Source organism: Buteo buteo, chromosome 13, assembly GCF_964188355.1.
Source record: "Buteo buteo chromosome 13, bButBut1.hap1.1, whole genome shotgun sequence".
In the NCBI taxonomy this organism is placed as follows: domain Eukaryota; kingdom Metazoa; phylum Chordata; class Aves; order Accipitriformes; family Accipitridae; genus Buteo; species Buteo buteo.
Window position 1 is genome coordinate 34,963,488 of NC_134183.1, and position 12,351 is coordinate 34,975,838.

The 12,351-nt window shown below is 39.0% G+C and overlaps 1 protein-coding gene across 6 annotated transcripts in view; it reads left to right on the forward strand.

Moving 5' to 3' along the window:
* The window catches only part of USP3 (ubiquitin specific peptidase 3), a 48,383-nt gene that overhangs the window by 26,399 nt on the left and 9,633 nt on the right, over positions 1 to 12,351 (forward strand). For all 6 annotated transcript variants that reach the window (XR_012652832.1, XM_075045528.1, XM_075045531.1 and 3 more), the window contains exons 4-9: positions 393 to 476; positions 1,930 to 2,011; positions 4,607 to 4,689; positions 5,596 to 5,709; positions 6,406 to 6,519; positions 10,668 to 10,817. Coding sequence is in view for 5 of the 6 variants with exons in the window: in XM_075045528.1 (XP_074901629.1) it covers positions 393 to 476; positions 1,930 to 2,011; positions 4,607 to 4,689; positions 5,596 to 5,709; positions 6,406 to 6,519; positions 10,668 to 10,817 (627 nt within the window). In the remaining variant the exon portion in view is untranslated. The remainder of the gene's footprint in view (positions 1 to 392; positions 477 to 1,929; positions 2,012 to 4,606; positions 4,690 to 5,595; positions 5,710 to 6,405; positions 6,520 to 10,667; positions 10,818 to 12,351) is intronic.

Genomic DNA, 12,351 nt, shown 5'->3' on the forward strand with positions numbered 1-12,351 from the left:
GAGGTGCGAGTTGCCACAGACTTCTGGTGTGACTTTGGATAAATCTGATGAGTCTTCTATGGATTGTCTACTGATGCTGCTTTTGGTTACACTGTATGTTTGAGCTTTTGTTGAACTGGAATTCTGCATTGGGACAAGCAGTACGTCATGCTTCCGATTCCTAATAAAGAACTGAGCTAGAAGAAAAAACATGTAATAAGATAGTGCCTGTACCTTCTCTTGCTATAGGCTAGTTTTCAGAGAACAAAGCTCAGTATGTAGGTGTGCTCCCCTGTTCCCCTCATAATCTTCCACTGAATCACTTCAGTGCTTGCCACATGTAGGCTTGCATGATTGTTTTGGAGTACTTCATTGAAATCCTTTGTACATTCTGATAAATGTTTTTCTTGCAGTTACCGCTGTGATGATTTTGTAGTCAATGATACCAAGCTAGGCCTGGTACAGAAGGTCAGAGAGCACCTACAGAACTTGGAAAAGTAAGTAGTTTGTTTATATCCAGACTGCTTTGGGTGGACTTGTAATATGGCATAATTTAAGTGGCATTTCTATGTATATATGTATTTAATATATATATTTTGGTGCTTCTATGTGTGTGATACTGTGTATGTTTAAATATTGTTTTCATCACTGAGAAGCAGAGGTGCAGAACAAATGAATTTGATCTCATACATTTTGTTTCTTATACAGTGAATCTTATTAAAAGTAGCATATGGTGATGCAGGAATTTAGATACCTATTAACTTTCTTGGTACCTAGCCAGTAATTATGGTCTTTTTCCATATACGTGGGAGAGAATTTCAAGAACAAAATCATAGTTTTGTCAAAACTAGAGTAGGTTTCTGGAGCAGAGACATTGAAGTGAAAATGCAGGTGGAAGTAGTCTTCATACTAATTGCATAGTTTGGTTTCCGAACAAAAAGATTAAGAAGGCTTATGAACTTGGAATCGTACAGAAGAGACATGTTTTTCCTCTGCCTTTATCTGGTGCTATTCCACTGAAAAGTTGATATTACAATCTTTTTCACTTACTCTGTAGGTAATATTAACATTTTCGTTATTTTCCCTTCTCTTTTTGGTGGGCTTCTCACGTATGTAATGAGAAGTAAAGATGTTTAAGCATAATGAGAAGTGCACATTAGTATTTTGGAAAGGTCCAGGAGATCTAACTTTTTGGGAGGTAAATGATACCATGGAGGCTCCTGTTGTGTGTAATGACAGCTTTTGAATGTTTGGAGGGCTTTTCAATTAAAAAAAAAAAAAAAAAAAAAAAAGACACCCCATTCCCCACCCCCACCCACCCCCCGCAAATCTGGAAGAAGTTATGGTTTTGCCATTAGATTAGAGAGAAATCATAAACTGGTAGAATTGAGGGGCCAGTAATCTCCAGTGATGTGGAGAAGAATAACTAATTGTTCTTCTAACTTTGTATTAGTATTACACAAATGTTATAACCTTATGATTTTTACTTAAGTAAGAGAAGTCAGCTATAATACATAAGTGCTAGCACTCGAGATATTTTTGATTTTTGGTAACTTTACTTTGTCCTGATTTTTTGAAATTGTCTTTCTAAAGGCTTAGATGATTCTTCTGACAGAAGTATTTTATGGAAAATTCTGCACTAAGTATTCCTTTGATTAAGGAAAAAGATCAATATTTTAGATGAAAAGAAGCATGCTAATAAGGCCACTCTTCAGGGCACATACTGTAGCATGCATAACAATGTCATTAATTCGGACATTAGTGTTGAAAATAGGATGTGTGTCTGTACTCTGAGGGAGGTGGTGTCTATTTCAAGACTATGAAAAGCATATGTTGCAGTCAGGAAGCTCTTTGCTGTCTTAATGACAACTGATGGCAGGTGTAGTCTGTCCATTTCACACAGTATTTTGTTTTTATAGTAAGTAACCTCTTTTAATTACTTTCCAACAGTTCAGCCTTTCCATCAGACAGACATAGGAAAAGAAAACTATTGGAAAACTCATCTCTGAACAGCAAGTTATTAAAAGTAAATGTAAGTACAACAGATCCGGTACAGTGAGTTTAAGGGTTTTTTCTAAACCTGTGGAGGCTTATAGTTGGCCTAGACTTGAAATATGTACAGTCAGTTACCCAAATTCTGCTTGGTGCACTTTGTCTTTCTCATCTCCTGAGCACGCACCTAGAAATGCCCCATCTCACAAAGGAACATTTGATATTCTGCTGCATTTCTGTTGACCTAGACTTTGAGCTTCCCTGTACTTAAGAAGGGTTTCATGTCAAGATGGAACTTCAGGGCAGTTTGAGCTTGCTAGGATCAGTATTGGAAGGAGCTAGTACCTATTGAGATTAACACAGGGCTAGACATAAGACTTTTCTGAGCAGACAAGGAGTTTTTGTCTTTTTGTTTGTTTGTTTTTACAGTACAGAAGGCAAAGAAGCAGGTGCACTGTCTTTTTCTAGGGGCATAAGAGAGTAATTGTTAGGAAAAGTAAAAAAACAACAAATTTTTGGAAGACCTTAGTAAAACTTGCTTTGAAGATGAACTGTGGACTATTATTAAAGTTTTTCTCACTCTCATCTCTCATCTTCCTGCTATTTTAACTTCACATCTGCAGAACAGCACCCAGGAGAGGATGATCCAGCCCTTGCTAGATGGCTGAAAGGGCTGCATAGTTTCTTCCAGACAAAGAATGCCCCAAACCAAATGTCTCTGTTTTCCACAGTTTGGGTTGAGGGAGTTTCTAATCTTCATAATTTCTCCCAGATTTTTTCCCTCTCCCAGAGAGGGAAGATACAGACCCAGTTGTATGCAACTGCTTCATTTTCACCCTTGGCCAGAAGGAGTGGTAGAGCAGAGCTATTCCTCCTTGGCCCTTGCGGCTGCAGGACAGCAATGTAGTCAAAGGGAGCTGAAGTAATAGCTGTCTTCAGCTATGACAAACCTGATTATGAAGAGAAAAGTTCTAGGGAGGAGTATGAATGGAAATAAGAGGGTGGGGTGGGAGCAAAGCAGCCAGTTACTGTTTTGCAAAGTCTCTAGGGCTTTAGTTACTTTAAAAATGTGCTGCGTACAGGCAGTTTAGGGTCCTCTGAATGTGCTGTGTATGCTTTCTGTACTGTCCCGATCTTGGGGTGATTGAGGAAGCCTCAGAGAAATAGTGGGGTTTTTTTTGCTATGGCAACACACAGCATCATTGTCTGGAAAACTCAAAGCCAGTAAAAACCAGAAGGAAAATTCTAGGCAACATTTAGATATGGAGAAGACAGAATTAGAAAGCATGAACTTAATGTTGCTTTTATTCTTCATAGTCTGTGCTGTTTTCTCAGTTTTATTAATACTTAAATATTGCCTGTAGCAACAGATGATGTTTTTATTGTTGGCACACTGGTTCCATATCTAGAAAAGAGAGGGCACTGCCGTTTGCATTAATACCATGCTGTCTCCCCCTGGGCAAGAGTGAGAAAAGAATATGCTAAGGACACTGTAGTGTTTGTACTTAAAAGTTTTCTTCCTTTATTGGAAAACAGGTGTCTCTGTAAATAATTCTTACTGAATTGGTAAGTTGCTTATGTAAATAATGCTACTTTTTTTTTTTAACAACATATACACAAATATCCTGCTGTCAGTTCTTCACCAGAGATGATGTTTGTCGTAGATTTGGGGAGGAAAATAAGTTTTATTGGAACACTTTGAATACATATTTAGTAACCTGGATTTGCATGCAGTCTTTGGGGTCAAGGAATACATTCATTTTGAGATACTACTACTAAAAGATAGTCTAGCTTTTAAATTCCATTAAAACAATGAATAATGCCCCAAAATTTGTTGAACTTCCAATGTGATATTTTGTAGACAACAGAATGTGTCCAAGTGTTGCGGATTCTAGAAATCATAAATGCAACACTGTCAACATTTCTCTTCCCTCTCCTCCCAGCCCACCTGGAAGATTATTTGGTGAAAAGCAAGCTTATCTGTGGGTAACATTGCTCTAACCTGTTGAAACTCCTAGACTGTAAATGGTGTATATTTTTGCTTCTCTTCATTCAACACATTGCTTTTTCTTTGCACAGTCTAACTTGACTGCTTCTTTCCCAAATAAATGCTGTTGTCTGTCTTTCAAAAATCCTCCTGGCCACCATGTAACCCCACTAAGACAGCAGGCTAGGGCTGGTGACTTAGCAACAACCTGCAGGCTGCCACGCTGTGCATATTAGACATGGGACTAGATGGATAAGGATTGGTATTTTCATTTTTCAAAGGCACTTTAGGGAAATTGCTGTCCAGTTCTCACTGAACATTATCAGAGTGTGATTATTTAACATATATATCCACAAATACTTTTCAATAAAAGTCTGTGATTAACTCTGTGTTGTCCTATTCTAGATTTATTTGTACAGGAAAAGGTTTCGTAGAGTTTTCTGTTGACAGGAACGAGTAAGAAACAGGTTTCACGTCAAGATGGAGCTTCAGGGCAGTTTGAGCTGGTGAAGTGGTTGCTTTGGCTTTGAAACTGCACTTTTCAAACAATAGTTTAAATCTATGCTGATACACCAGTAACAGCTCTGTGGGGAGAAAGTGGGGGAGCAACGATAAGTCTTTCTTTAACTTAATCATTCTCATTTCCAGGGAAGCACCACTGCCCTTTGTGCCACAGGCCTTCGGAACCTGGGGAATACGTGTTTCATGAATGCAATCCTTCAGTCGCTCAGGTACCTCTGAAGCTTTCCCCACGCCTCTGTGAGAGTGGTTGTGTGCTGTAGCATCAGGCAAGTGAATTTGGCAAGTTACCACTGTACATAAGAGTACCTGGATTTGCGGGAACAGGTGTGTGCAGGTACCATAAAGTTGCCTTGTATTGTGAGGGACTTCCTGTGATGCAGTGTTCCAGAGGAAGCCTGCTGTATCCTCAGCAGAAAAGGAGACTGCCCTTTCATTGCTGAGGCTGTTGAAACATGTTGATGCTTATGGTCACCGTGAAAGCAGAGACAGTGCTTTGAGGGATGGGGTCTCATGGAAGTGGGTAGGAGAACAGTTTCTGCAGTGCCGAGATGTTAGGCTTCATTTCATTGCTGCCAAGACCACTGCTGCTCTGGAATTGCCCTTTTGCATTTCTGAATTTGCCTACTTCTCTCGGAGACTACTGAGTCAGGCTATAGCAGGACTAACTGGTCTCCATTTTCTTTTCCATCATTCAGGGCTCACTGGCAGGAGTTGAGGCACATGCTTCGTATGGTCCATTACTGGGACTGTGGTAGCAGAGGTTAGAATTGATAGGTGGTGGTAGACATGGAGTTAATCTCCTCAGCAGATGCAGTCTGGTTTGTTAGGGAATGCCTTCTGATACTTCAGTCTGTCATGGTATCTCTTAGTGCAAGCAGAGCCAAAATGTAATTATTTCAGGTAGTTGGGATGATGATGATATTCACAGATCTGCTCAGTCATTTACAGAAGATAAGTATTTGCTACAGTATTTCTTGTACCTTCAACTGTTGTGATTGCCATCCTCTATCACTGCATGAAGTTGTGTTTATGCATTTCAAAAAACAGGCTCCAGAATACATAATACTCTATTCTCTGCCCTTTAAGGTTTTCATTCATTTTTCCTTTTTCTGTAGTAACATTCAACAGTTTTGCTGTTACTTCAAAGAGTTGCCTGCTGTGGAGCTGAGGAATGGGAAGACGGCAGGCAGGCGAACTTACCATACCAGGAGCCAGGGGGATAACAATGTGTAAGCTGCATGTTCCTTGTTAGCACTGAACTTTACAGAAAACAGCAAATGCTTAGGTAGTAGAGCCACTATAGGCTTTCAGTGTTGCAGAATCATAGAAAAATGATTCATGGGGAAACAGAGCCACAGAAAAATAGTTGGCTGCACAAAAAAAGAAACTTGTGTCACTTGTAGTTTGCTTACATAGATCTGGTGCTGCAGGGGGAAGCAGTCAGATACATCAGAAAGCACTGGAGTGTAACTGCATTTAAAGTAAGGTTAAGAAGTGCTAGTTATATGTACTCCAGACATTACGTTACTTAATTCCAGCTAAAATACGGTCATGGGAATGTGTCTGCCAGTGAACATACAAAAAAAAAAAAAAAAAAAAGGCAGAGTAAGCAATTTACAATCTGTAGCTTGTTTGAGCAAGTGTTAAAGGGACAATGTTAGCAAAGTCTATGGTAGAATGGTGAAGCACGGATGGATTTCCAGGTGATTCCTCAACATCTGAAATGTAATTTTCCTAACCTGTGTCTCTCTGATGTTATGGGTAGGTTTTTGGACATAAAATCTTTGAAGTACTGGAAAGGATATTTACCCGATCATTACAATCTTAACCAAAGTAATATCTGATATTTCTACCATTGAGCTAGTAAACTTCTAAGGGTTGTGACACAAACCTATATTAATCACTAGCTTTTACTTTCTTTCCAGTTCATTGGTAGAAGAATTCAGAAAGACGCTCTGTGCTTTATGGCAAGGAAGCCAAACTGCATTTAGTCCAGAGTCTTTATTTTACGTTGTTTGGAAAATCATGCCAAATTTTAGGTAAGTTTTGTAAAATAAGAACAATGTTCTTGATTGCAGCCTTGTATTGCTGGTGTCCTACCCTAAAATTTGCTGAATCCATGGGATGCACGCTATGCAGTTTTCCCATATGCCCACAAATATGCTTTGAAAAGGATCTTCACTTTGATGGACAGTTTTGTGTTCATTAGTAGTGCTCTTTTATTTTTTTTTCCTTCCCCCCGCCCTTCTACCACATGCTACGTGTAGCAGTGTCAGAGAGGACAAATATCTCAAATACTAAAATAGTAGTAGTTGCACCTTTAAGCCAGTGCTCCAAAGGGCAGAAGAATCAAGATAATGACTGGTAGGCAAGTGCCAAGTGCGTGGTGTTGACAGAACCCAAGCTTGGCTGCAATAAGAAAGAGATGTAGTCAGATTAAAAAAGGTACAGCACCTGCAGGCCTAAATGCAAACATACTGGCTGAAACTTCCTTGATTCTCTCAAAATACTGTAGTCACCAGCTGCACATGAAATAAGGGCTATAAGAAAAAAATCTTGTGCATAATAGGCGTTTTGTGCCCATACTGACAAAAAAGACGATAAAAAGAAAGGGAAAAAGAAGGTTACCCAAGTAAATCAAAGTATCATTCCTCTCCAAGGTCTCCCTGTCCTGGCCCCTGAACCTCTTTCAAAGGAGCACTGAAACCTGTTAGGATATATTGTGATGAAGGTAAGTTGCTCCATGTTCTCAGGTAGTAAAGATGTTCTGTTATCTGTTACATCTCCAGCAGTGCTGAAAAGATGCTGTGAACACATCTGCTCAATGAGTAACCCGAGTAACCCAAATCTATTTCTTCTATTCTTCACACTGCCTAATATGTTTCACTTGGCTTATGAGAATCAAGGAAGTTTAATACCAGTAGTTGCAAGCAGCGACCAAAACATTATAGGCAAATGAACATCATCCATAATGTCCTTGACCAGTTTTTCCTATTACAGTCTTCACTATAATTCTTGTTAGACTAAGTGAGAAATGAGTTCATTAAAGTTCCTCAAGCAGATTTTCAGCACTGTGGGTTCTGTTACAGCTTTTAAAAGTGCTGTTTGTTGGGGTTCTTCCCCTTTTTATTTCCAGTTAGCTGGGAGCATGTCCATGATTAATTCGTAAGAGAACTCATTAAATCACATGGAGAATAGAGTCAGCTGCTCAGTAGATCCCTGCTCCCACATGATCCAGGGAGAAAATCTGAATTTGTTGAGTGCTTAATTGTACCTTGTAAAAGCTAATGATGCTACAATTCTAGTTCTACCTTGTGTGCTTCTTGTGAGATTGGGAGAAGGTGGATGGACATACATGTGAAAGACAGCCAGAGCCAGTAGCATGTGAACAGCAGACACTTTGGCTTGTGCTTATGAAGCCCAAAGTGATGGGACAGGCGGAGGAAACACAGTTTAATTGTTTTAGCCCAGAGAGATTTCAGTTGTTAAAGGCATGTCGTGCCTGCCTCCAAGGATTGCAAGTGCTAAGGTTACAGAAAAAATTGCTGCTGATGCACTCCATGGCCCTCTGTCTTCTGTTGCGTACAGGGAGTAGAGAATGGAATTTATAGTTAGTATAAGCACAAGTGGATTGCCTCTGGGCTCTAACGCTGCTGTGGAAGTCCTGCTCCTTGACTGTTGGATAAAATCAGCATGCAGTAGAATGACAGCAGCAGAGATAGCTGTAGCCTCACACTGAGTTGCAAGATGTGTATTTTGCTGATTTATTGCTGTATAAATTTATTGCTGTATAAATTTATTGCTCTATTTTCCTAGTAACTGTTCCTGTTTATATCCTACCTTGTTGTCAGAGGTGGGCTCGAATCGAATTGCTTCGAGTCAATGGAGATCAGTTTTATTACACAAGCTGACTATCAGAGAAACTATGCTTTTTGCTGAAGGGCTTTAAGATCATAGTTTATTTTAAACAGTGCATCGTCTATATCGTCATGTTCTTTTAAAGATCTGTATCTATACTTATGCTTTCTAACAAATCCAAAGAATCTTTCCTCTATAATTAACGTATTTGTATGCAAGTATAAGCACATGAGCACAACCAACAATGTGGAATGATTCCAAAGGTTATTTAATCGAATTTGTTGCAGAGCAAGTGTGCCATATACCTCAGAGATCTTTTATGAGGAATTTAATGTTGAAAAGGTGTTTGAAGCAAAGACTTTCTATAAATTTCATCTCCAGCTGTTTATTATGATTGCTTATGTTTATTAAATTGAAGACACCTGTATTCAGTAAACTAAGCAAATCCTGTGTTATCTCAGCAACTTCAAATTTATCCTATAGCGTGCACAGTTAACATGCAGCTTTGAAGTTGAGTTCTGTTTTACTACTTTGTTCCATAATAATGTATAATTATTTTGCAACTTTGGTAGAATAAGTCCTATTTTTGGCTGTACGGCACTCTGGCCTGTTGAAGCACAGCAGTGTTTCTGTGTGCCAGTTTTTCTGTTGTAAAAGGTAGGTAGTTTTGCCCATGTTTTTCAGGGTGCTGTAAGATCTACATACAGACTCGGTGATTTCTTTTAAAGCTGCTAGTGTGGAAGAAAACATTACTGTAATTCTACAAGATGAAAAGGCTTTATTTACCTCCTAGCAATACTTTTGTAGGACATACCTATGTTCTTCACTGAGCACATTGGCCTTACATTGCATACTTCTGTTGCACCGAGTCTGTTCTCATTTCTCTTCAACTCTGGGTACTGTGCCATAAGTCTTACGGACATTTTCCCTCCCCTGAGCAGCAGCATAAAAAACCCCCATCTCTGTTGCTCTTTCCCAGACATTCCTATGTGACAGTCACTGCCACTACTTATGTGGAGTAGCAAGCAGGAAAAGGGGCAGGGGAGGCATGATAAAGCAGCTTAAAAGAACGGAGAAGAGGAAGAGGGGAAAGCCAACTCTACTGTGTAGGGGTTTTTGTAACTAGGCCTACAAAGACTTGCATAATTATGTCAGCGTTGCGCAAAGCTTTTGCTGTTTCACTATGTATGCTTTCCTACTTCATCTCAGTATTCATCTTATGGCAAATGAATAGTTGTTTGTTAAATTTGATGTGTGATTTAGCTTAAATAACTTAAAAGGCATATTTTACCCTGATGGCTTCTCTGTTCCCTTCAATTAAGTTTGTTAGTGGTGAAATAATAATGGTGACTCTCTGAGCAGCATTGCTGCTGACAGCATGACACATCTGAGACTGGAGCCCTATCCTACCAAATCCAAATGCTCAAGAGATGCTCTGGATACCCCACCATTACCTCCCTCTCCCAACAAATGGTGTGTGGGTTATGTAGGGGAGGTGTGCAATTCTAAGCATGGCTATAGATCTCATCCTAGAAGAGGAAAGAAGTCTCTCTTTCATCCTAATTATTATTTCAAACCTTATACTGTTGCTGAAGGATGCATGTGGAAAACAAACCCAAAGATTAAATTTCTGGCTTTGGTGGGGAGGGGAACAAACAGGCAAGCTAACACCTGGAACTACTAAAGTGAGCAGGATCAGTAGCTGAATGAAAACCACTCAGAAATAGTAACTCTGAATCCCACATGAACAACGCATTTTGTGGTGTCTTTCTTTTGAATCTTGTCAGGTTGTCAATATATTGACCATAATTTACAGTAGTTTCAAAGTAGGGATGAATAGTGGGCTGCCTGAACGTGATTAATAACAATTCTGCAGAACTAATCAAATAACAGTCAATAACAGAGAAAAAGGAGAAATGCTTTGTGTAAGTGAGGGGAAATCACTGCTACCATTGTGTACTTTAATGTGTGTGAGACTTAGGATGTTACTAGCACAGACTGAGTTTGGGTGAGGCCAGTTAACATGGCAGCAATGTATGTGAGCAAATGTATATTCTTCAATGTTTCTCCATCCTCAAAAAGAGATGTGCAGAGAGCAAGCGAGCTGCAAAGGACCAAAACTGCTTAGTTTGTCTAGACATAGCTGTACCTTTCCAAAGGCTACTTGGAAAACTTTTTTTTGGTACAAAATACGTATGTCTCTGTAAAACCTGCTCAGTATTACTAAATAAGCAAAGGTTCCTTCCTGTGACTCTGGTGCTCTCTGTGTGTTGGCACTAAAGCAACCCGTATATATGGTGATTTTGTTGCTGTTTCCTTTTCTCTTAAGGGGATACCAGCAACAGGATGCCCACGAGTTCATGCGTTACCTTTTGGACCATCTACACCTGGAACTCCAGGGTGGCTTCAATGGTGTTTCACGTTCAGTAATTTTGCAAGAAAATTCTAGCCTATCATCTGCAAGCAACAAATGTTGCATGTAAGAAGTGTTTTTTAATTTCTTCAAAACGTTAATGCCTTTGTGTTGGGTCTGTGTGTGGTGGATCTGAAATTTCAAATTCATGGTTCCTTGTTTAAGTGTTCTTTAGTGCCTCTGTAATGTTATGAATTACAAAGCTACAGGTCATAAAGGAATAGCATCCTGTAGGATGTGCTGCTTCTGTTCAAAAGGAAGTGTCTTAGATCAACATTTTTCATAGGTGTGAGTGAGCATACAGGCTAAAAGTTGTAAACACATTTTTAATTCATTACTCTTTCAGAAATAAAAACCAAGAACTCTGTATATTCTGTTCTATATGCATATAGAATTCTTTCTTCTGTTCAGACAATCTCATTGTCTTTGGGTGATAGATGGCCTGAATGGTACAGGAGCAAAAAAGATGGCCAAGTATTTGTGGGTTTAAAATGTCAGCACACCTGGATTAATGACTAAGCAATGCAGTTACAGTTTGAAGTCAATTTTCCTGCAGATGATCTTGCTATATTTGCATATCACTCAACACAGCTAAAGCTGTTGCTTTTTTTTCCTGGTAATTTTGATTTTTCGTGTTACTGTGTGTCTTGAAATAGAATTAATCCATGTGTTTCCCTTCTCTTTCTGTACTTCTCAAAATACTGTTGTTTCTGAATTCTGTCCCAGGTGTGTTTTCTCTCGGACTGAAACTGTCACAGAGAGAAAACATTTTAATTTGCTTCAGGAAGGAATGTTAAGTCAAGTCAGTTCAGCCTGCACATTTGGTCCCTAAGTCCTTGGATTCCCTATGTAAGAGTTGAGTGAGTTTTCCCTTCCTATACTGATTAGGACATAGTAAGCAGGTCTGAGGGATCTGGATTTTATAGATGTTTCATTAGGGAAAGCCTGGAGTTCAGACTGTACTCTTTACCACATTTGTATTGCTTTGCTGGTGCTTAAAAATCCCACAAAAGAATCTTAAAAGTGTTCTTAAAATTGAAGTGTATTTGAAAACTAAACCAATTTTGTTTTGTCAACATTCTGAATGTCAAAACTCAAGGAGAATTTAAACTTTGTTCACATATCTACTGTAAATTTGTCTTGAGAATGGCTGTTCAAATGCATGGTGAGGTGGAGTAAGCTGCCTTCTGTCAAGGGCAAATTAAGGTCACATACACTTAAATGCCTACATTAAAATAATAAATATGCTGTGAACGCTCTCTTTTTGAGTGCCAGTTTATTGGGGTAGCCATTTCCTTCTGCTCAACAAGAAGCATTCAAATTAACTGTAAAGATGTATAGGTGGAGTGCAGATAAGGAACACAGGTTTCTGCAGGCTTGTAGTGTCAGATCTGCAAGCACAAACTAGCAAGTTTAGAAGTTGTGTAATAATATAAGTAAGTTAGAATTTTTTTTTTTTTAATTGGACTATGAGAAGTAAGTCCATTACATAATCTGCTCAAGAGATTAAGTAAAAGAGTACTGAAAGCATAGAGAACAATGATGATGATGCATATTGTTTCTCACATCTTAGTGCAACTTAAGCTGTCTTTGGAAGTGA